The following is a 25,916-nucleotide window of genomic DNA, read 5'->3' on the forward strand; positions in this document are numbered from 1 at the left end:
AATTTGTATTGGAAGGGTCATGTTGATGACATTGATGGGAAAGCATACAGATCGTTACATGTCATAATGAGGCTATTAAAGGATGCAATAAAGAATTAAAAGAAAAAAGTTACTTAAGTATGGTTCGTCCATTATTGGAATATGCAAGCAGTGTTTGGGATCCTCACCAAGAATACTTAATAAAAGAAATAGATAGTGTGCAGAGGATAGCAGCAAGATTTGTAACAGGGGATTTCAAGAGAAAGAGTAGTGTATCAGAAATGTTAAAGGAACTTGGGTGGGAAACTTTAAGTAAGAGAAGGGAGAAAACTGGACTTATAGGATTATATAGAGCCTATACAAGAGAAGAAGCATAGGGAGATATCTGTGAGAGGCTTCAGTTGGAAAATAAGTATTTTGGCAGGACAAACCACAAATATAAAATTAGAAGGAATTTTAGCAGAAGCGATTGGGGTAAATTTTCATTTATTGGGAAGGGTGTGAAGGAGTGAAACAGTTTACCAGGGGTAGTGTTTGATCCTTTTCCAAAATCTGTACAGATATTCAAGAAGAGAATAAACAGCAACAGAGAAAATAAATGAAGTGTTAGAGGGCATTCGACCAGTGCAGGTTATTGTAAATTAAAAAAATATATGTGAATAAATTAATTCCATCCCCTTGTCTAAGGAGTTTGGACAGCCAAAGTAGGGAACTGCCTGTAGGGGTGAAGTACAATGGGGACTTCGAGGGCCCTGGGACAGCTACGGTAGCTGTGAAGGCCCTTCAGGAACTCTGAAAAGTGGTGGCAAATGGGGCTCTGGTTAAGACGCAGCAGGTCGTTATGCTACTTAGGTTCCAGAATGAATGAATAAGTAAGTAAGTAAGTAAGTAAGTAAGTAAGTAAGTAAGTAAGTAAGTAAGTAAGTAAGTAAGTAAGTAAGTAAGTAAGTAAGTAAGTAAGTAAGTAAGTAAGTAAGTAAGTAAGTAAGTAAGTAAGTAAGTAAGTAAGTAAGTAAGTAAGTAAGTAAGTAAGTAAGTAAGTAAGTAAGTAAGTAAGTAAGTAAGTAAGTAAGTAAGTAAGTAAGTAAGTAAGTAAGTAAGTAAGTAAGTAAGTAAGTAAGTAAGTAAGTAAGTAAGTAAGTAAGTAAGTAAGTAAGTAAGTAAGTAAGTAAGTAAGTAAGTAAGTAAGTAAGTAAGTAAGTAAGTAAGTAAGTAAGTAAGTAAGTAAGTAAGTAAGTAAGTAAGTAAGTAAGTAAGTAAGTAAGTAAGTAAGTAAGTAAGTAAGTAAGTAAGTAAGTAAGTAAGTAAGTAAGTAAGTAAGTAAGTAAGTAAGTAAGTAAGTAAGTAAGTAAGTAAGTAAGTAAGTAAGTAAGTAAGTAAGTAAGTAAGTAAGTAAGTAAGTAAGTAAGTAAGTAAGTAAGTAAGTAAGTAAGTAAGTAAGTAAGTAAGTAAGTAAGTAAGTAAGTAAGTAAGTAAGTAAGTAAGTAAGTAAGTAAGTAAGTAAGTAAGTAAGTAAGTAAGTAAGTAAGTAAGTAAGTAAGTAAGTAAGTAAGTAAGTAAGTAAGTAAGTAAGTAAGTAAGTAAGTAAGTAAGTAAGTAAGTAAGTAAGTAAGTAAGTAAGTAAGTAAGTAAGTAAGTAAGTAAGTAAGTAAGTAAGTAAGTAAGTAAGTAAGTAAGTAAGTAAGTAAGTAAGTAAGTAAGTAAGTAAGTAAGTAAGTAAGTAAGTAAGTAAGTAAGTAAGTAAGTAAGTAAGTAAGTAAGTAAGTAAGTAAGTAAGTAAGTAAGTAAGTAAGTAAGTAAGTAAGTAAGTAAGTAAGTAAGTAAGTAAGTAAGTAAGTAAGTAAGTAAGTAAGTAAGTAAGTAAGTAAGTAAGTAAGTAAGTAAGTAAGTAAGTAAGTAAGTAAGTAAGTAAGTAAGTAAGTAAGTAAGTAAGTAAGTAAGTAAGTAAGTAAGTAAGTAAGTAAGTAAGTAAGTAAGTAAGTAAGTAAGTAAGTAAGTAAGTAAGTAAGTAAGTAAGTAAGTAAGTAAGTAAGTAAGTAAGTAAGTAAGTAAGTAAGTAAGTAAGTAAGTAAGTAAGTAAGTAAGTAAGTAAGTAAGTAAGTAAGTAAGTAAGTAAGTAAGTAAGTAAGTAAGTAAGTAAGTAAGTAAGTAAGTAAGTAAGTAAGTAAGTAAGTAAGTAAGTAAGTAAGTAAGTAAGTAAGTAAGTAAGTAAGTAAGTAAGTAAGTAAGTAAGTAAGTAAGTAAGTAAGTAAGTAAGTAAGTAAGTAAGTAAGTAAGTAAGTAAGTAAGTAAGTAAGTAAGTAAGTAAGTAAGTAAGTAAGTAAGTAAGTAAGTAAGTAAGTAAGTAAGTAAGTAAGTAAGTAAGTAAGTAAGTAAGTAAGTAAGTAAGTAAGTAAGTAAGTAAGTAAGTAAGTAAGTAAGTAAGTAAGTAAGTAAGTAAGTAAGTAAGTAAGTAAGTAAGTAAGTAAGTAAGTAAGTAAGTAAGTAAGTAAGTAAGTAAGTAAGTAAGTAAGTAAGTAAGTAAGTAAGTAAGTAAGTAAGTAAGTAAGTAAGTAAGTAAGTAAGTAAGTAAGTAAGTAAGTAAGTAAGTAAGTAAGTAAGTAAGTAAGTAAGTAAGTAAGTAAGTAAGTAAGTAAGTAAGTAAGTAAGTAAGTAAGTAAGTAAGTAAGTAAGTAAGTAAGTAAGTAAGTAAGTAAGTAAGTAAGTAAGTAAGTAAGTAAGTAAGTAAGTAAGTAAGTAAGTAAGTAAGTAAGTAAGTAAGTAAGTAAGTAAGTAAGTAAGTAAGTAAGTAAGTAAGTAAGTAAGTAAGTAAGTAAGTAAGTAAGTAAGTAAGTAAGTAAGTAAGTAAGTAAGTAAGTAAGTAAGTAAGTAAGTAAGTAAGTAAGTAAGTAAGTAAGTAAGTAAGTAAGTAAGTAAGTAAGTAAGTAAGTAAGTAAGTAAGTAAGTAAGTAAGTAAGTAAGTAAGTAAGTAAGTAAGTAAGTAAGTAAGTAAGTAAGTAAGTAAGTAAGTAAGTAAGTAAGTAAGTAAGTAAGTAAGTAAGTAAGTAAGTAAGTAAGTAAGTAAGTAAGTAAGTAAGTAAGTAAGTAAGTAAGTAAGTAAGTAAGTAAGTAAGTAAGTAAGTAAGTAAGTAAGTAAGTAAGTAAGTAAGTAAGTAAGTAAGTAAGTAAGTAAGTAAGTAAGTAAGTAAGTAAGTAAGTAAGTAAGTAAGTAAGTAAGTAAGTAAGTAAGTAAGTAAGTAAGTAAGTAAGTAAGTAAGTAAGTAAGTAAGTAAGTAAGTAAGTAAGTAAGTAAGTAAGTAAGTAAGTAAGTAAGTAAGTAAGTAAGTAAGTAAGTAAGTAAGTAAGTAAGTAAGTAAGTAAGTAAGTAAGTAAGTAAGTAAGTAAGTAAGTAAGTAAGTAAGTAAGTAAGTAAGTAAGTAAGTAAGTAAGTAAGTAAGTAAGTAAGTAAGTAAGTAAGTAAGTAAGTAAGTAAGTAAGTAAGTAAGTAAGTAAGTAAGTAAGTAAGTAAGTAAGTAAGTAAGTAAGTAAGTAAGTAAGTAAGTAAGTAAGTAAGTAAGTAAGTAAGTAAGTAAGTAAGTAAGTAAGTAAGTAAGTAAGTAAGTAAGTAAGTAAGTAAGTAAGTAAGTAAGTAAGTAAGTAAGTAAGTAAGTAAGTAAGTAAGTAAGTAAGTAAGTAAGTAAGTAAGTAAGTAAGTAAGTAAGTAAGTAAGTAAGTAAGTAAGTAAGTAAGTAAGTAAGTAAGTAAGTAAGTAAGTAAGTAAGTAAGTAAGTAAGTAAGTAAGTAAGTAAGTAAGTAAGTAAGTAAGTAAGTAAGTAAGTAAGTAAGTAAGTAAGTAAGTAAGTAAGTAAGTAAGTAAATAAATAAATAAATAAATAAATAAATAAATAAATAAATAAATAAATAAATAAATAAATATAAAAATAAAAATAAAAATAAAAATAAAAATAAAAATAAAAATAAAAATAAAAATAAATAAATAAATAAATAAATAAATAAATAAATGCAATGTAAAGTTTAATCTTATACCAGTTGTATAGTATCATTTGAAGTAATTCCACATACTGTATATCAGTTGACTATATTTGTAAGTAGTACAGGAGATATTATAAGTAGAATTTTGTAAACAATATAAATTTATTAAGGATGAGCTGTGTGTTTAATAGAAAAAATTGTTAGCGTAAATTGTATAATATTGTATTATAGGAAAATTTTCTTCTCTTGTTAATTTAATATTTAGTGCTTGACAATAATGTATTTTAGTGTACCATTTGCCACCGAGGTAGACACCTCATTTGCAAATAAAGAGATTTTGATTTGATTTTTGATGTGGGGTCTCGTTGTTTAATTCCTGGACTGTACTTCATACACTTGCGTGGAACATTTTTTATCATTGTTACACAGCTGTAGCAGTATCAACATGATACAAAGGCAGATCAAATATAAAAGGGAATTATTTTTAAAATTTATTCCATCAACCAAAAAAATACACATAAGAAGAGGGATGTGTGCGGAGCCAGTTGCTCATGAACTGTTCTACACTTGCATCATCATCATCATCATCATCATCATCATCATCATCATCGAACTGCTGTCCTCCTAGGTCTTGTTTGAGTGGTCCAAACAAATGGTAGTCACAGGGCGATAAGACTGTATGGAAAGTGTTCCAGAGGTGTCTTTTGCTTCATCCAAAAGGTGAAAGTAATAAGCTACATTAACTGTCCTTTGTTCATGAAGAAAATCCGCCAGCAAAACGCCTGTGGATTCCCAGAAAACGGATGCAAGCACCTTTCCAGCAGATGGGCGTGTTTTGGCCTTGACCGGACCTGCTTCATCTCTTTGCCCCCACTCCATGCTTGCTTGCTTGCTTTGACTCTGGGATGTAATGATGCACCCAAGTTTCATCACAAGTCACAATATGACGCAAAAAATCCTCTCCTTCCTCCTCATAGCAAACTTCCTGGCCTAAAGTTTTTTGTTCCAGGTTGAGGAGACAAGGAACCCACCTGGCAGACAATTTTCTGAAATGGAGTTCATCTTGGATGATGGTTTGAACATTTCCATAACTTATTCATATAGATAAAACAATCCGCGAAATTCGCCAATCTTCACCAATGGCAACGAATGGCAACAATGTTGTCTGCAGTGATGCTTGTCTGCAGTCTCCTTTCATGAGGTTCATTTTCCACAGCTTCTCTTCCCGCCATAAATATTTTAAACTCACACATACACGAGTCTGCAAAAGTGTTTCTTCCCCAAACTGTGCAGAGCCGTCTCAAAATTTTGGAAGTTTCGGTGGCCTCTTTTGCAAGAAATTTGATCATGATGCACTGCGCAACAGACGTGTGCACCTCTTGCTCACTCATGGCATACTGAAGCAGCCCAGCTATCCACCATAGTTCACGCGTGCAAATCCTTTCTCCGGACACCCCCACCAACATTCTGGCAAAGCCCTGCCTCAGAATTATTACTAACAGCAGTGGTACATCCAAATTACTGTTTATATTTGATCCACTTTTGTATAATGAGTCACTGTGCTGAAAACTAGCTTGTTCTGTGCATCAGAAGTGATGATACATTTGCATTTGTAACTACATGCTATCTGTTAATAGTGAAATGAGGATTTATATGAACAATTCGTTAGCATCAAAATCTGCTTCAAACTAGGCAAAAGAACTTCAAAATATATAGAAATGCTGAAGACAGCTTTTGGGGAACAGACTATAGGAGGTTTCCAAACATTTGAGCAGTTCTTCTAGTTTTAGTGGGGCAGAACATAGATTGATGATGACGTGCGTCCTGGGTACCTGGTATCAATTTCAAAGCCAGAAATGATCACAAAAATGCATCGGACTATCTGTAAAGACAGTCAAACAGTTAATGCTACTTTCCACATCAAAGTTTTGAAATGTCTAAGGAATAAAGCGACCAGATGAGTGGCAAAAAAGACATGGCTCATTCACTATGACAATGTGCACAAATAAATAATTTATTAAATCAGTTCAGGAATTTATTGACTTGACCTCTTATAATTTTTCCCCACTATAAAAAAGTCATTATAAGTATGGATACCACAATATATTGTTCCAATGTTCTACACTACTCAAATTAAAATCAGTAACACTGGTGCCATCATGGTGGACAGCATTATTTAATTTGACATAATAACCCAGTTCTCTATACTTCCCCATTAATTTAATCCCATATAAATTTCCACTCTTCAACTAGATCTTTACATAACGAAGAGTAATCAAACACTTTGTAGAAACATTTGGTACTACTGACTACAATTATTCCATCTACAATTCCAGAACATGGATTTTGATGAGGCATAATTTTAAACATTTCCTTAATTATGGTACTGCTAAATGCCAAAGATAGAACTGTATGCTACATAAAAGGAAGTAAATAAATAACTACTGTAGGTTACTTACGTTTTGGTGAAATTGGATAGTCATACATAATAGGTGGTGTGAAATACTTCCTGAAATGGAAAAGAAATAATTTATTAATTCTGAAGTTCTACATGGTGAAGGGATTACTGTATCTGTGAAACATGCCAAAGATGAGGAGTTCGTGGGATTTTCTTCTGGTCAGCAAAGAGAGTTTATAGTTGCTCATTACAATTAATAAAGTAATGTAATGGAAAACTACTTAAATGAACAAAAGATTATTTATTTGCATGTATAGCAGCTAACTTATCCTTCCAATGGACTTATGTAGGATACTTGTTTTACATGTAACTTCTTTATTCAGTAATGTACTCATAAATACATATACATTTTTAACATTCATTATTTACTAGAAGGTATTAATAAAGATGCTATTTCTGATATCCAATTATAATAATGCATGGGTGTATTCAAGAGTGTGTATATGGCAGGATCCTTCTCGTGAAAACAAGTCCTAAGATCTTGTATACAAACAATCTGAAGTTATAAAGTTACTGCAAATTACAAAACATAAGTAACATCACTTAATTATAGCTACTGGCACAATGAGAAATGTTGATGTAATAATTGTTGTGGTAAGGGATGCAACAGGATTGTCAGTATCCAAATTTAGTCATCAACAAATTTGTGATTGAGTCACTGAATTCTTAAAATGATGACAATAAATTTATAATACATTATTACAGTAACCAGCAGGAAAAAAAAACTAATGAAGATCTACAATAACTGCAGATAAGCCAAATCAACTTATTTACAAAACAAAAGAAGAAACTGAGGTCTTTAACTTAAATTCTATTCTGAATACAAGTTGATTCATAGTTAGGATGAAAGTATTCTTATGGAACTGTTCATCTTGAATGTAATGGAAACTACATTGCAGGTGATCCTGAAATACCAACAACTGAACAATAAGTATTTTCACTCCTCCTCCTCCTCCTTCTCCTCCTCCTCATCATCATCATCATCCTCCCCACATCTGGCTCTATGGTTAAATGGTTAGCAAGATGACCTTTGGTCCAGAGGGTCCCAGGTTCGATTCTCAGCTGGGTTGGAGATTTTAACCTTAACTGGTTAATTCCCTTGGCTTGGCGACTCTGTGTTTGTGCTATACCCAACATCCCTGCAACTCACACACCACACATAACACTATCCTCCACCACAATAACACGCAGTTACCTACACATGGCAGATGGCGCCCACCCTCATCAGAGGGTCTGTCTTACAAGGACTGCACCCGGCTAGAAATAGCCACAGAAAATTATAATCATCATGTCCGGCTTCATGGCTGAATGGTCAGCAACCTGGCCTTCGGTCTTCGGGACCCTGGGTTTGATTCTCCTTTGGGTTGAGGGATTTTAACAGTTGACAGTTAAGCCCCTTGGCTCAGGAACTGGGTGTTTATGTTGTCTTCAACATTCCTGCAACTCACACACCACACACAATCACATCCTCTACACCATTAACATGCAGTTTCCTATACACAGCAGACATCATCGGAGGGTCTGCCTAGAATAGGCTGCACCAGGCTAGCAATAACCATACAATTGTTCTTTAAAAGATCACCACCACCACCACCACCACCACCACCATTAGCTTGACAGCTCCTTGAGAGCCCTGGCCTTCTTCAAAAGTCACCTAGCAAAGCTCCTCCAGTGATGATCTTCTCGACCAATCTGTTACTTCATATACAGTACGTGCTCAACATATTTTACCTTTCTGACTTTTATTTCTCTAACAATGTCCGGTTCATAATTACCGTAATTAATTTAAGATCAGCAACATCATAGTGTCGAATTATAAAAATTCATAATATGTACAATAGTTAATCATCTAAAATAAAATATATACAAACATTTACAAAGGATACAAAAATAAAACCTTATATTTTACATAGTTACATACACACTGACATAAAGGAAAATCCACTTAAATACAAGAGAAGACACAGGAAAGAACCAGAAGGAAAAACTAAAGCTAAGTTAAGTGAAAAATATAATGACAGAAGGAAGGATGAAATAAGATGATCTCTAGGTTCTTGCTGGGTAAGAAAAAAGGTGGGAGTAGGAAATATGGAAGAGGGTCTTCATTCTGGTAGTATGGGAAGTGAAGAGAGAAAGAATTCAGGTGGCCTAAATATGATGATGATGATGATGATGATGATGATGATGATGATGATGATGATGATGATGATGATGCTTGTTGTTTTAAGGGGCCTAACATCGAAGGTCAATGGCCCCTAATGCAACAAGATGAACGGCATGAGATAAGAAAGTAAAATTTTAAAACATATCCACTGACTAGAGTTAAAAAAAAATTGTGATGAAGAAAAATGAGTATGAGATTAAAACAATCAGTGGATCTAATTTGCAATGCCTTATATTCTTATAAATATAAGAGACAAAGGAATAAGGCATTGCCTGGTAGTACAAATGTATATACATCATTTACATTAGAGGTTAAAATAACACATTAAAATGTACAACACAAACTAAAATGAAGTCAATAGGATAAAAGTGCAATTGACACAAATACACTAGCACAAAAGACATCATTACACACGATAAAACAGACCACCATCCCTCATAAAGCTGATGTGGTGGCCTAAATATACCATTAGCTGCTTTGTACAGTAGCTTTACAGTAGGTTGGCTTCTTTTCTCTGAGCATAAAGAGTTATGAGGTTTAATTTTCCACGCACTTGGTTAGTGCTCAAGTTGTTAATGACAGGGACCCTGGCTCTGACGGTTGCACAGAAGAAAGACTGTACCTGGTCAAGGTGGCTGAGATTTGAAGAAGAAGAAGAAGAAGAAGAAGAAGAAGAAGAAGAAGAAGAAGAAGAAGGACCAGACTGGATAGGCATATTTGCCAAGCAGTAAGATACAGGAAACACAGAATGCTCTCAGGGTATTTATATCTGTGATGTTAGAAAACCGGATGAGTAAACAGAGGAGTGACATAGCATGTGAGATGACCCTGTTTGTGTTGGGAAACAAATAAAAATGCACTCCCAAGTTTTTTTATTTTTATTATCCACAATTGAAACTGGTTGTTTCAGCATATGATATAAAATACAGGGTATTTACAAAGAGTGGCATTCTTCAAGAGGGTAATGACCACAAAGGGAAATGGAAAAAGCTGTATTCATATATTAGGAATCAAAAAGGAAAAGGAATCCAAATTCCTACAATGGTGGGAGAAGGGGGTGAACACTATTTAACAGATACTGAGAAAGCAAACCTCTTTAGTAGGGAATTCAGAGATTCAGTAGAAGATTGTCAGGACTTGGAAACCGTAACAGAAGATATAGAGGGAGAGACACACAGGGATAAAAGAAGCTTCTCATTCACAAACGAAGATATTTTCAGAGAAATCCAACTGCTTTAGCAAGGAAAAGCAGCAGGAAGTGATCAAATTACTGGGGAGGTATTAAAGACAATGGGGTGGTATATAGTGCCTTATTTAAAATTTCTCTTTGACTATGTCATAAATAATAGTGTAATACCAAAGGAACGGAAGGAATCTATAATAATACCAATTTATAGAGGAAAGGGTGATAAAAGGAAACCAGAGAACTACAGACTAATCAGCCTGACCAGTATAGTTTGTAAAATACTGGAGAGTTTAATAGCAAAGTACATCAGAGGGATATGTGATGATAAAAATTGGTTCATGAGGAGCCAGTATGGATTTAGAAAGAAATTTTCTTGCGAGGCACAACTGGTGGGATTTCAGCAGGACATATCAGATCAGTTAGATTCAGGAGGCCAGTTAGATTGCATAGCCACAGATCTTTCCAAAGCCTTTGATAGAGTGGAACATGGAATATTATTAAAGAAATTGGAGGGAATAGGATTGGACGTAAGGGTTATACATTGGATAAGAACATTTCTAAATTCAAGGGTTCAGAAAGTCAAAGTAGAAAATAATATATCACAGGAAGAGAAAGTTTGGAAGGGAATTCCACAGGGTAGTATAATCGGTCCGTTACTTTTCTTAATATACGCAAATGATTTAGGGAACAATATAACATCAAAAATAAGATTGTATGCAGATGACATAATTGTTTACAGGGAAATAAATAACATGGAGGATTGTTCAGAATTACAAAGGGACCTTCAGAGTATCCAACAATGGGTTGAAGAAAATAATATGAAGATTAATGGAGGCAAATCAACTGTTACAACATTTACAAACAGGAGCTTTAAAACTGAATTTTGAATATACTTTGGATGAGGTAGTTATCCCAAAAGATGGCAAGTGCAAATACTTAGGTGTGAGATTTGAAAGTAATTTGCACTGGAAGGGTCATGTTGATGACATTGTTGGGAAAGCATACAGATCATTACATGTCATAATGAGGCTACTTAAAGGATGCAACAAAGAATTAAAAGAAAAAAGTTACTTAAGTATGGTTCGTCCATTATTGGAATATGCAAACAGTGTTTGGGATCCTCACCAAGAATACCTAATAAAAGAACTAGATGGTGTGCAGAGGAAAGCAGCAAGGTTTGTAACAGGGGATTTCAGGAGAAAGAGTAGTGTATCAGAAATGTTAAAGGAACTTGGGCGGGAAACTTTAAGTAAGAGAAGGGAGAAAACTAGACTTATAGGATTATATAGAGCCTATACAGGAGAAGAAGCATGGAGAGATATCCGTGAGAGGCTTCAGTTGGAAAATAATTATATTGGTAGAACTGACCACAAGTACAAAATTAGAAGGAATTTTAGCAGAAGCGATTGGGGTAAATTTTCTTTCACTGGGAAGGGTGTGAAGGAGCGGAACAGTTTACCAGGGGTAGTGTTTGATCCTTTTCCAAAATCTGTACAGATATTCAAGAAGAGAATAAACAACAACAGAGATAATAAATTAAATGTTAGAGGGCATTCGACCAGTGCAGGATATTGTAAATAAAAAATGTGTGTGATTAAATTAATTCCATCCCCTGGTCTAAGGAGTTTGGACAGCCCAAGTAGGGGACTGCCTGTAGGGGTGAAGTACAGTGGGGACTTCGAGGGCCCTGGGACCGCTACGGTAGTTGTGAAGGCCCTTCAGGAACTCTGAAAAGTGGTGGCAAAAGGGGCTCTGGTTAAGACGCACCAGGTCGTTATGCTACTTAGGTTCCAAAATGGGTAAAATATAAATATGTAAATAAATTCAATGTTAATTTTAATCTTATACCAGTTGTATAGTATTATTAGAAGTAATTTCACATACCGTACTGTATATGAGTTGACTATGTTTGTAAGATATTATAAGTAGAATTTTGTAAACAATATAAATTTATTAAGGATGATGTGTGTGTTTAATAGGAAAAATTATTAGCGTAAATTGTATAATATTGTATTCTAGGAAAATTTTCTTCGTCTCCTGTTAATTTAAAATTTAGTGCTTGACAATAATGTATTTTAGTGTACCATTTGCCACCGAGGTAGACACCTCATTTGTAAATAAAGAGAATGTAATGCGATGCGATGTGATGTGATTTGATTTGAGTGAATGAAATAGTTTCAAACTTGGAGGGATAATTATATGCCATGTAGTGCATCAATGTGACAGTGAATCATGTGCATTTTGCAAGTAGATTGAATCTGCTAGAAGATTTCACATAAATTGTGAGAAATAGTATCGATAAGGTCATCAATAAACAGAGCAAAAACAAGTGGACCTAGGACAATGCCCTGCAGGACACCTGAGAGTGTGGTGGCAGAAGAAGAACTACATCCATCAAGGACCACGTACTGTACTCCTTCACTAAGAAAGATCTAAATTAAAGCTAAGTGTCTCCCATGCATGTTAAAACATTGAGAAAGTTTGTATGAGAGAAGCATGTGATCCATGGTATCAAAGGCTTTCGCAGTATCGATATAGCGGAACCTATGATTTTGACCATATTTGATCTAATTGGTCCATATTGACTGCTACAAATATATTCTTTTGTACTTGTCCCTTCAACAGCCAGAAGTATAAAATTCACTTAGCATGTCTAAAACCCTTCACTGTAAAATTGTTACTTCTACTTAAAATAAATTAAAAACAAAGGTTGGAGTTCCTAAGCTTTACATTCATGCTTGTCCTTAAACAGCTGTCATAATATTAATACTCTACCAGAATATTTCAAGTAAGTCCGTTTGTGCATAAAATAACATGTTAAAATAGATGATGCATACGTCTCTTGATGTGATTTTCACTGCCCCTTCAGAGCGTCAAATCATTGTTGAATGGAGCATTCCAATGATAATCGTCTAAAATGTGTACATCTGTAGTGACAAGGCATATCCTTTAAAATTTTAACTGCCAAAGATTTAACTACAAAGGATTTGTCTGCCAGGTTGTGTGTGTTCCTTCAATATCTACAAAAAGGAGTAATGGAAATAAAATGATGATAACCCTACTGAAACTTTACGTTATAAAACACAGGTATAAAGTGAACAAACGCTTACATTCATGTGAAGCAGCTGTTATACATCACGAGGTGGACATGCTGCATAGGCCAAAGGGAACAGACTGATAAGCAGGATGTTGTAAAACAGGTACAGAAACATGTAAATAATAAATGTGAGTTTATACTACAGTATTGACAAGGCAGACCAATACAAAAGAATATACTGGTATAGCACACATCAAGTTGAATCACTGTGTGGATGGCAGATCTGGCATGATGGAGGAAGATAACTAAGTTAATTTTGCAAGAGCTTCCAGGGAGGATACAATGTTGCTGGGAGGGATATGTATGGAATGGTAAATGGAAGCAAATGCTGGTGAATATGATGAGTAATCCTTTCACAAAGAATAAAGCAGATAAATAGAGACTGGGTGATAAAACACATTAAGTTCAAAGTTGTATCATCTCTCCTCTTGTTCAACTGACCAATAAATGTGCCTATCCCCTTCAAACTTTCCTTTCAAACATGCCAAGATGTCTTTCATCAAATTTTGACAATACCCAAAAATCAGAAGGGCACAACAGCACTGGTCTCACTAGAACTTTATAAAGTATTAGCTTATTTCTCCTTGTTACCAATTTGGACTTCAGATGTTTCCCAAGACCATGAAGGCATCCTTCGTAGGGAGTATTTGCTTCTGAATTTCCGTACCAATATGAAACTACGAAGGCTATTTTTAAGTCATCGTCTTCCAGAAATGATTCTGCTTATGCAGGTCATTCATATTTTTTAACTAAGGTCCATTCCTCAATAGAAACAAAAGTAATAATGATATTGCCAAAACCTTTTTATTATGTTCTCTTTACACATTACGCTATTTTTCTACGTAGTTACCATGTTTGTTTAAACATGTTTATCATAGCGTTCCACCAAGGTTTGTATTCCCTCATCGTAGAACTCTGCCGCCTGTGACTGAAGCCAATCTTCAACTGCTGTTTTCACTTCTTTGTTGGTGTCAAACCGTTGACAGGCAAGGAACTGCTTCAAGTAACGAAACAGATGATAACTGCTCGGCACAAGGTACGGGCTGTACAGTGCGTGGTCTAATTGCTCCCATCTAAAAGAATGGATTACTGTAATTCTTGAGTTTGAGCAGACGAATGAGGTCGCGTATTGTCATGCAGCAATAAAAATCCAGATGACAATAGGCCACTTCACTTATTGTGTACAGCACAAGATTTTTCAAGGTTGTGCAGTATGCAGCTGAGTTTACTGTTGTCCGTCGTGGCATAAAGTCAACTAACAGGAATCATGTCTCTTCCAAAACACAGTGGTCATAATCTTGTGCATTGACATCGTCTGTTTGGCTTTCACTTTGACTGAAGATGACATGTGTCACCATTCCGTTGACTGCTGCTTCGATTTGGGAGTCAAATGTGAAACCCATGTTTCACCCCCTTGTGACAATGTGATCCAAACTTTGATCTCCTTCCTCAATGTATCAGAACAAAAAAAGGTCAAAGCACAAGCCATTCTCCTGGTTTTGTGTTCCTCAGTAAGCAGTTTGACAAACCATCATGTGCACATTTTCTGAACTGCAAGGTTTCAGAAACAATTTTGTATAGCCCTGACCTTGAAACTTGCGGAAATTGCCGTGATAAAGTGTAAATTGTGAAATGTCAGTCTTCATGGATTTTTATGTCTATTGCGCACACCAAATCATCTGAGATTACAGAAGGTCGGCCCAATCGCGGTTCATCATGGACACTGTCCCACCAATCCTTGAACAATCTCACCCATTTATGCACCTAGCTGTCACTCACTGCATTTGGGCCATGCCTCACAAATTTGGCAATGAATGTCTGCAGCTGACACACTCCTTACTCAAAAAAATCAAATCACATTCACACTCAGCGGGATACTCAATTATCTGAACATTTCAACTGCCCACACCGAACCATATGCAATGATGTTACAACTACAACTGGTGTCGACTCATTGCCCAAGATATGCCAGGAGACAGCGGGCATGTACATTTTGACAGGCACGCCAACTTTACAAAGGTACAGCCGATTGGACCTTGGTTGAAAAATAACCCTTATATATACAAATTTGTACTTATAAGAACTAATTTCTATATGTCTAATTCCATTCATACCGCTTTCTCATCATTTTTGACAAACAATTACCTAACAGTGGGTCTCCAATATAAGAAACTTTTTTTTTCATGTTCATAAGAGAAATGGAGAATTTACAAACATTTTGATTTTGTGAAATGCATAATAAACTACTGCTTCCATATTGCAGTAATGTGAGGAAACTGTAGAAACTAAAGAAAATGCATAGTAGTTTATATTTATGGAAGTGCATCTACTTTCACTTTGCACTAGATCTTTATCCTTTTAATTCAATATAGGAAGCCACAGCTGCAACATACATTGTTCGGATTCCTTTAATATACTCATACCAGTGATGTATCAGCTCTAGTACCTTTTCTTTAATAGGACCCACTCCCATTATCTCTTTGTTTTTGTTTCATATTTTAATCAGTGGGAAGATTCCCAAAGGCTATCTCAGCACATTCACTTCAATTGCATGTACTCACCTCACCAATCCCTTTGTAAAAGGCCAGTACTTGCTCACGTACAGTACTACTGGTTCGCAAAAGTGTGATAGCCCTTAGACTAAATACTTCTTGGTATTTTATTACTCCAGAGTATGCCTATGAGATCAGTCCCTTTGACCATGTGCTACACTTATTCCATAATTCTTCCTGCAGGGAATCAATCATCAGCATGAATTCTTGATCCTAAGTATCAGTAACAGTGTACTTTGGCAATGTCTTCACCATCCCTGGTGATTGCTGTACAATCCACCATACTCTCCAGACTTAGGCCCTTGTGACCTTGACTTGATGAAGGAACAACTTCATAGCATTCGCTTCAGAACTGTTTCCGAGTTTTTCCAGACAGTAGACCACTCCATTCAAACTATTAACACAACAGGCACTTCTAAAGGTATCCTACGACTTCCACATCACTGGCAATGGGTTGGACACAATGCTGCTGACTACTCTGAAGGACAGTAAAACTTGGTAACAATAAAATATGAAGAGAAATGATGTGTTATTTAGCTTTAGTGCTCCAATCAAAAGTTGTTGAAGAATTTAAAAGGTTTTCCTGATGTGATCAACAGGAATTCCTTCCAGTAAGTGATTATTTTGAAATTTCTCACATAGAAGAACAAGTAGACACCAACAAGCAATTCCTCTTCAATATCCAGTAGAATGATAGAACCAATACAAGTCACTACTTCAGTGACTTTCCGAGGGGTAGTATAATCATGTACAAATTGTTGTGGGATGCCATCATCTAAGTCCTTATTAGTTCTTAACCAAACTACAAAAGGAACACACAGACACTGAAACAATACTAAACAAATTACAACTTGGTCAAACAGTAAGGAAACTGTGGTGTTGTCAAGAAATTATAGAGTCCCACACTTTTAACACTGCTTTCCGAATTTCAACAATATAGAGTGTACTACTTTTGGAATTAATATAAAACTTATTTTGGAACCAGCATGTTTGCATATGTTTCACTAGAGAATCCACATTTGTACGGGGCAACAGTTTTATGAACTATGTTTATCAAGAAGAATGAACTAGGAAAGGCATCTGCTAATCAGAGATATACTGTCATTAACACAGTTGTGCGAGAAAAACGATAACTTCCCTACCAGACACATTATTCATTTCTTCACCTAAACCTATGGTAGAACACCTATGTTAAACTGCAGAAGATAGTGATTTTAGAAACCTGCAGGACTTTGATGAAAGTAATGAATAGATTTAAAGGATCCATCATGGGAGAAAATAAGAAGATCCATAACATTTTGCCCAGGATCTGCCTAACTTAACTGAACAATGAGCAAACATGAGAATACCTGGATGATTATTATTTTATAATTTTCATCATTTTTTTTAAATTTGCTTTACAACACAAATAGGTATTACACCAATGATGGGCTAGGAGTGGGAAGAAAGTGGCCGTGGTCTTAACTAAGGTATAGCTCAAGCATCTGCCTGGTGTGAAAATGGGCAACCATAGAAAACCATCTTCAGGGCTGCCGACAGAGGGGTTCAAACCCATTATCTCCTGAATCATCATCATCATCTACACATATAAAATTTCTTATAATTATTTGTTTCATACGAGGACTTTTCTCTATGTCTATCTGTTTGTGTTCCTAAAACGGTAAACTGCTGGATATAATTCAACTGAACTATTTATTTGGAATCTACTTATTCAGCTTTGTATTATCAGGTGTATGTGAAGTCAAGGTCATCACATGGAGTTAGGGTTTATAGGACGATTATTCTCAAATATCTTCATTAACATTAGGTCTATCAAAAGACTGTATATAACAATTGTTTTAGAATATGTTATTTCCATTCGTTTATGCCATATATGTATTTGACATGATCTTTTGCACTAGATAAATCCAAGAGATATGCAGAGAACAAAAAATCCTGCTTCTTTTAGTATTTTATGATTTGGAAAAGGCCTTTGATTCTGTTCCTAGAAAAGTTCTGCGGATGGTATTACAGCGCTTTGGTGGTCCTGACCATTTTGTAGGCTTAATTCAGGCTCTTCATGATGGAATCTTTGGACGCGTTCCTTACGTGACTGAGCTTACAGAAAAATTTCCTATCACAAATGGGCTTAAGCAAGGCTGCGTGCTTGCCCTCACATTTTTTGCCTTGTATTTGGCAGAAATGCTTCGAGACTTCTGCCATCGACCATGTAGGTATGGAAATTAAGTTTTGGTATGATGGTGGACTGTTCAACCAAACCAGGCTCTCTTCTCAGAGACTGACTCATAATACTCACATAATGGAGCTTCAATATGCTGATAACAATGCAACACTTGAATATAAACCAGAGGAGCTTCAAACATCCAGCAACTGTTTTAAGGAAGCTTATGAATGATTTGGCCCAATCATCATCACCCATAAGACTAAGTACTTGCACGGTAGATAACAGGTGGTACCGTCCCTGAACTGAATATCACCATAGCAGGAACACCTCTTGGACAGGAAGACCAATTCATCTACCTTGGTAGTATTCTAATTACATGCTGTAACTCAAAAGTGGGAAAATAGAATACGCTTTGCCCATGCAGCTTACAGCCGCCTCTCCCACTGAGGTTTCTTGAAAAAGTATCTCAAAATATATACCAAACTAATGCTGTACCAAGCTGTAGTTAAAACAACATTACTGTATGGATGTGAAACCTAGACACTTTACAGTCGTAACATAAAGAAGCTGGAATGCTTGGAATGCTTCCATCAGCAGAAACTTAGATCCATCATGAATCTTAAATGGGATGACTACAAAGCAATGTGGCAGTTCTTGACAAGGTGTATGTATATGAACAGCAGAGAAGCCTTCATCATCACTCATTGGCTTAGATGGGTTGGACACATCCAGCATATGAATAATAGCAGACTGCCTAAATAACTTCTTTACAGTGGGATTGGTCATGGTAAAAGGCCTCAAGGTGCTCCTTTGAAATGTTATAAAGACCAGCTTAACAAGACTATGAATAGCACCAACATAAATGCTAATACCTGGGCAACAACTACACAAAACAATGTTCTTTGACACAAAGCTACTGCAGAAGGTGTCACACTGTTTGAGCAGGCTTATTGCAGACAACTTATAAAAGGCAGAAACTACATTAGATCCAACCACATCCTCCACCCACCTTTAGATGTGTCCTGTGTGATTGCATGTTTCATGTGAAGATTGGCTTGATCAGTCATAAGTGACATCTCCACAGAGCCAACAGACTTTAAGAAGAATTGCAGGAGAAAAGTGTATTCTTGGAAACAAGTAGCGGCCGACGAAGTATTTATTGTACTATGGATAATAACGAAGATGTTTACAAAAACTTGGAATTTTAGGCCAAGTCCCATGAGACACTTGGTGCATGTCACTTGTAAGTGGGTTAACAGAAAGAACAAATGTGCCATTTTACTCCTTAAGATAGAACAGATAATAAGAGAGGTAACATCAACTATGGGTTTTGTGAGTCTTCAGTCACAGTGTCATGCTACAAACAATATGAAACTCAGAAGCAGTGTGGCAGCAGTAATGTTTGCCAATTCTCTTACCTAAACCTTTTGGACTAATGTGTAAACCTTGAAATTGGTATCTCTCGGCTTCTTGCAAATAACTCTACCTTTATTCCATTTAAAGTGGTCTATCTTGCCATGTTTGCATCGACTCTGTGTGCATGGAGGTGCCGCGTCTGGATGGTGCTGCGCCCTAGCAACTAGTACTCGAATTTCTGGTGGCTGTTCACTTCTACTGTCTCAGCCAAACAACGCACAGCTTGTATGCCGCCTGGGGTATGCTCCCTAGTTCGCTTGGTGAAGCCACTGACTTAGAGTTAAGCAGGAATGGAGGACAGATGTCATGTGTGGCTTTGCAGCGCAACAGCTTGGGTCCGTCACACAGACCCAGGCTGAAAATCACCTTTCACGGGCATTGTGGCCCATTAAGATTGTGACGTTGTCCTCCTTTTATTTTTTTCTTTACTACTGGTGAATTACCTTCATTCACTTCAATTTTCATCGTGTGGAAAACAAGCATTCTTGTGGGCTGTGTGGCTTCCCTGGTAACCCTTAGAAACTGTCAGTGTATCAAATCCCTTTATATCTGTGGGAAATTGGTATCTCTACCAAGGAATTAAGCTTCAAGAATGTGTTTTAAAAAGAAGGAAAAATGGATTATTTGTTTTGTACGAGTCAAAATTCAACTTTAAACAACATTAAGTCTCGACTATAGTAACAATAATGATATTTGTGTTGGTATAAATGACTGTTTGTCTACTACCTTTGAGGGTTCAATTAACTAAATTATATATTGATTTGACAAAAATGCATTGTGTCGATGAGTCTTCAGAATTTTAATTGTAAATTTTTTATTATTATTATTATCTAGCCTAATGTGTAAACTGAATATAATGATTAGCTTGTGAACCGAGGAGGTCCACGCAAGGTCCTCTCTTAATCTCCCCTCTTTTCTAAGTTTTTTATTTCATGTCGTGTTCTAATGCTGGTTCATCTGTATTATTTTTCTGTTTAATTTATTGCCCATTTAATTTTGTGCTGGATCTGTTTCCATTTTATTTTTGTGGATACGTTGTGTTTTGTTGTGGTTTCTCTAGCAAAACGTTCTTTATGTGATTGTTGTGAAGGTGAATTTTTAATCTGATTTCAGTGTGTACTGACCATTATGTGTTCTAATATTTTTCTTTTCACCACCTATTAATCTTCAGTGTTATTTTGGGGCATTTTTGTTTTCTTGTCTGCTAATTAATTTAGCATAATTGCATTGACCCCTTGGTGGAAAATTAGCTCTAAGTCACACAAAGTCTAAAGGAACTCAATGGAGAATTACTTTCACCGGACGAACTATCTTGTAATTATTGCTAGTTAAAAGTAAGGTTTTTATTTAAAGCATTTCAATCTAGGTGACCGGTCACATTTGTAAGTTTTAATTAGGATTTTGAATCTTAGTAAGTACATTCCTTTATTCGTCAGAGGACAACCTAGTTATTTCTTTTTCATTTTTTTGGTTTTGAGTTGTTATTATCAACTTCTGGTTTATGAATTAAAGTTACTTTGTATTACCTAAAGGGTGTAGGTTTTCATTTCTTGGAATCGACTCAGCACTGTCACTGTTTTGTTTTTTTTGTTTTTTTTTTATTTGACTGCGGCCTTTGAGCCTCTTGCAAGTGTTCCCTAAGGTAAGTGTTTGGTTTTTCTCTCATTGTATTGTTGTGATGTGTTGTTGGTACATTTCCCTTGCTTTCTTGGGTACCTCACTCGTGCTAGCTTTAACTCCTTTCTGGGGCTAGCATACTATCAACATACCCTGTGGGTTTCCATTGGGTCTGAAAGGTTAATGCTCACCTTCCGTGGGGTTATGGGTTTGCACTGCAGATGGCGTTGTGAGTTGTAGCATCGTGGAGGTTGTTTTCTCACTTTCGCTCTGTGCTTCATGTAAGTTGTTCCTTCTGAGTGCAGTCTCCCTTTCTCCCTTGTTCTGTTTGCGGTGCAGTATTGAATTGATTGAAAGATGAATGGGAATTAAAAAAACACTAAATGTAAGAGATATTTGTGAAACGAGGTGCAGGTATCTTGTGTAATTTGTTTGGATTTTTGTTTCATGTCAATAACTAACCGTTCAAGGATTCAAACCAGCCAGAACAGTTGGGGAATGTGCTGCCTTATTGACAGCGAATGCTCAGGTCCCAATTAATCTCTCATTAATAGACAGGAACAAAGCTGGTGAGTACTTAAATGTAATTCGTGATGCCTTAGAAGTAATCAACATTATTAGGGTGGAAATTTCAGAAAAGCCTCCATTGAAAGCTCAGATAAACCGACTGCGGGCCAGAGCGAGCCACTACTTGGGGCGTATTCAGGACCTACTTGCAATCAAGCTTGATGCGGATCTTGTATCGGAATGTGTCAGATTGTTAACTGTTGTTTTGGGTATTTCTGCTGATCTGGATATTTTGTTAGCCAGCAGGGATATCGAAAACCTGTCGATTTCTGAAAAACAATCCCGCTGTGCCTACTTCTAATCTTCCCTCAAGCCATATTTTGTCCTCTGCTCATAACCAAGGTACATGCTGCGCAACAACCCCAATTATAGAAATCTTGTTATCCAGATTAAATTCTGCTTCCTCTCCTAACTGTTTGAAAGAAGTTTTTCGTGGAATAAGTAACTTTTCGGTCAGTTCTATCGAAGAGAGTATTAGGTCCCTTCGATTTCTCATTGAGTTAACTGATACTGCTAATGTTTATTCAGTTGATGATTTGGGTATTTTTTGTGCCCTCTTCCCTCGTTGTGAACGGATCTTGAAAAAAGATATTTCTGAAGCGATATCACGAAACCCGTCGATCAATGCTTTCCATGAACTGGTGCTGGCAAAATTCATTCCCTCTCTCGCTCTCCAGAGCTTAATCCCGCAGCACTGCTTTAGAACACAGTTTCTGCATGAGAATTTGCTTAATTATGTTCTGGACTTGAGGTTTTATTGTGAAGTATTTAAAATTTCTGTTCCTGAAGAGGAAATGGTGGCAAGGATCTTGAAGGGTATATCTCCTTCATACCGCTCCTATCTTTCTTTGACTCGATGTCCGACCAATTTTCAGGAACTGGAAGAGGTGTGTTCATTTGCTGAAGATGTTAAACATGGGAATGCCTCTAGACCTGTCAACATTCCCCCTCCTGTTAAACCTGTGTTTCCTGTTGCTTCTCCAACCTATAAAGATGTAAATGGCCATAAATATTTTAACTGTGGGTCCAAAAATTATTTGAGGAACACTTGCCCTGCTGTCACGCGTAATTCTAGCGGTTGTTATACCTGTGCCTCTAAGCAACACCGTAAGAAAAATTGCCCCTTGTTGGTTCAAAATAGTGGTCAATGACTAGAGGCTAACAAAATGGAGTGTAACCATTCTCATCTTGAAAATTTTGATCCTGAAAAGACTATCTGTCCCTACCAATGCAATAATATTTTTGCTCATGTCGCCTCCCAAGATACTTGTGCTCTTCTTGGAATTAATAATGAATCCATAAATGCCTTACTTGATACTGGAAGTGTGGTGTGTTTGATTAATTCTGCATGGAATTACCAAATGAAATCTTCATGTAGATTGCCTGAGTTGGAATACACCAACATCAAGTGTGTTTCTGCCAATTGCCAATTCTTGAAAATCTTGGGTTTGGTGAATTTTAAATTAAGGATAGGTAATTTTACCTGGAAGATCAAGTGCCTAGTAACACCCAACCTTTCCTGCAATTTAATCCTTGGTACCTATTTTCTGTCTAGGGCTGGACTAGTTTTAGACCTGCAAAGTAGAAATTTCTTTTTCAAATTCTCACCTAACTTTAAATTTGGTTTAATAGATGTTCCGTTGAAAGTCCCTATTGTTTCTTGTATTGGTTACCCTCCCTCTGATGAAGATAGCGACATCGACAGACTTGATCTAAGTCACTTAGGGAATGTGGAAGCTAATCAAGTCCATGCTCCTTGTAAAGAATTTCTGGAAGTTTTCACCAACAAGTTAGGTTTGACCGACATTTTGGAATAAAAAATAGAGTTATTGGACAATCAATCAGTCAGATCTCCCCGTATCGTCTTTCACCACCACAAATGCTTCCCCAGTATTCCTGGTACCTAAGCCCTCTAGCGATTTCAGAGCTGTTATTGACAATCGTGCCTTGAATAGTTTTTTTTTTTTGCTAGTTGCTTTACGTCGCACTGACACAGATAGGTCTTATGGCGATGATGGGACAGGAAAGGGCTAGGAGTTGGAAGGAAGCGACCGTGGCCTTAATTAAGATATAGCCCCAGCATTTGCCTGGTGTGAAAATGGGAAACCATGGAAAACCATTTTCAGGGCTGCCGACAGTGGGGTTCGAACCTACTATCTCCCGAATACTGGACACTGGTCGCACTTTCCTTGAATAGTAAGATAGTACTTCAATCTATCCTGTTGTCAGACTTGCACATTAGTTTTGGCTGGTTTTCTGGGGCAAAATTCTTCACTGTACTTGACTTGAATCAGGCACACTACCAGGTACCTTTGTCTAAAAGATCTATTCCCCTTACAGCCTTTATCACCGAATGGAATCTATACAAATTCTTGAGGTTGCGTCTAGCTTTTCATGTGGTGCTGCCATCCTTACGAGACTACTGAATTCTATCCTCTCTGACATAAAGTTCAAGTTTGTGTTCAACTGTTTGGATGATCTGGTAATCTTTTCTAACACCTTCAAGCAACACATGGAGCACGTTAGGGAAGTTTTACAATGCCTGAAGAAAGCTGGACTTACCGTGAAACTATCCAGTTGCATTTACTAAATCTAACATGTCATTTCTCGGGCATGTGGTTTCATCAGATGGCGTCTCAGTAGACCATTCTAGGATTCAGGCCATCAGAAATTTTCAACCCCCTAGGGATGTTAAAGGTGCCCGTTTCATTGGTATGGTGAACTTTTTCAGGAAATTCATCCCCAACTTTGACGAAATTGTTGCTCCTTTGAATTATCTTAGATGGAAAGATGTAAAGTTCACCTGAGATAGTGCCCAAAAGCTAGCCTTTGATTCACTGAATGTTGCTCTAACCAATGCCCCGGTGTTGGCGATCCCAGATTTTAATAAGCCCTTCATCATACAAACTGATGCCTCAGGCCGGTGTCCTCTTGCAAGAATATGAAGTGGGCTTAGATCTGTAGCATATATATATATCTCAAATTATTACCAATCTGGAAAGCAAATACTCTATTTATAAACTGGAATGTCTCACTGTATTGTTTGCCCTTGAGAAGTTTAGGCCCTTCATTGAACACATAAACTTTGACTTAGAAACTGAAAATCAAGCTCTTTCTTGGGTGCTAAATCAGCCCAAAAGAACCGCTAGAATAACTAGATGGGCACTTCGTATTTCATCCTTTAGTGTCAATATTCGACATATTAGAGGTTCTGAAAATATCATTGCTGATAGTTTGAGTAGGATGGTCGATGGAAATTATGGTACTGATGTGAATCCCGATGTCAAAAAACTTGAATTTAATGCTCTTGGTGTTAGTGCCATCCTTTTGGACCTTCCTCTATTGTACCACGAGTTTGGGGATCATAAAAAATCTGACCCAGAATTGAAAGCGATCATCGACACAATTAACGATGGGACTGATGTTAAGCCTTACTCTTTATCTAAGGGTGTTCTTTGTTGTAAGGGTCGGAATGACCATAATCTCAAAATTGTTGACCCTAAGGTTCTTGTACCAGTCATATTTAAGTATTACCACTGTTCTCCCATTGGTGGTCATTTGGGTACTTTCAAAACTAGGTAGAAAATCGGACCGTTCTTCATGTGGAAGATGGAAAGCGACATCAAAACTATGATTAAGTCTTGTAAATCTTGTGCCATTAGTATGCCTAACTTGAATAACTGTGTTGGATTGTTGTCATCGTCACAAGCCTCTCGTCCTATGGAAAGGCTATTCATCAATTACGTAGGCCCTCTCCCTAGATCTTCCCTGGGAAACACTCATATCTTTGTGTGTATAGATGCACTCTCTTGGTTTTGTTGGATCTTTCCCAACAGATCTACTAACTCTCGTACTTCTATCAACTGTTTAAATTCTATTTTTGCATCCTTTGGTCCTCCCAAGTTTCTAGTTTCTGACAATGCTAGTTCCTTTACTAGTAATTCATTCAAGAGGTATCTGTTCGAGTTGTGCATCTCCCACGTTACTACCACTCCGTACTATCCGAACACTTCATACATTGAGGGGATGAATAGAAACCTAAAATCTACAATGATTGTGTATCATTATGATAATCAATCCAAATGGGATTCTTTTCTATACTGGCTGGCCCATGCATTCCACTTGGCTACTCATGAATCACATGGAAAGACACCTGTGTCTCTCATGTTCAGTTATACCCCATATTCTCCCATGTCCAATGTGCTGTGTATTGAAGATCTTCTACCTGAATTGTCTAAACCTAATGGCATTCAAAAAATTTGGAATGAAGCCAAGAAAAATCTGCGTCATACGAGAAGGTCAAGAATAAGTACGATAAATGTAGAAAGTCATGTAAATTAAAAGTTGGTGTTTGTTAAGTGTTACCCTATCAGTAAGGCCATCAATAAGTTTTCAGCAAAGCTTGCCCCTAGATATCAAGGCCTTTGTACTGTATTACAGTTGTTATCTCCAGTATCTGCATTGGTGAGCAATCTGGTTGCTAAACGAATTAGGCATGTTCATCTTTCCCAAATTAAGGTTGATTAATTGGTAATGTTATCCTATTCCCCAATTGGTTGAATGGAACTTTGGCAATGGCTTGGTATTTTTAGCCAAACCCAGTACGCATACTGCAGGTTGGTGAGCAAATTAATGTTTTTTCATTATGTTAGGTGTTGGTGGATCAGTCATTAGTGAACCTTTTTGCATAATTATTCTGACTGATAACTTGTATCCTAAGAATTTTGTGTAATATTATCTGTCT

General features: G+C 36.1%; 1 protein-coding gene across 1 annotated transcript in view; it reads right to left on the reverse strand.

Moving 5' to 3' along the window:
• LOC136875915 (fibrous sheath CABYR-binding protein) overlaps window positions 1-25,916 on the reverse strand; it is a 381,453-nt gene that overhangs the window by 64,953 nt on the left and 290,584 nt on the right. The window contains exon 18 of the mRNA XM_068228254.1: window positions 6,411-6,460. Within this exon, the coding sequence (XP_068084355.1) occupies window positions 6,411-6,460 (50 nt within the window). The remainder of the gene's footprint in view (window positions 1-6,410; window positions 6,461-25,916) is intronic.

The sequence above is a fragment of the Anabrus simplex genome, chromosome 6, assembly GCF_040414725.1.
Source record: "Anabrus simplex isolate iqAnaSimp1 chromosome 6, ASM4041472v1, whole genome shotgun sequence".
Lineage (NCBI taxonomy): Eukaryota > Metazoa > Arthropoda > Insecta > Orthoptera > Tettigoniidae > Anabrus > Anabrus simplex.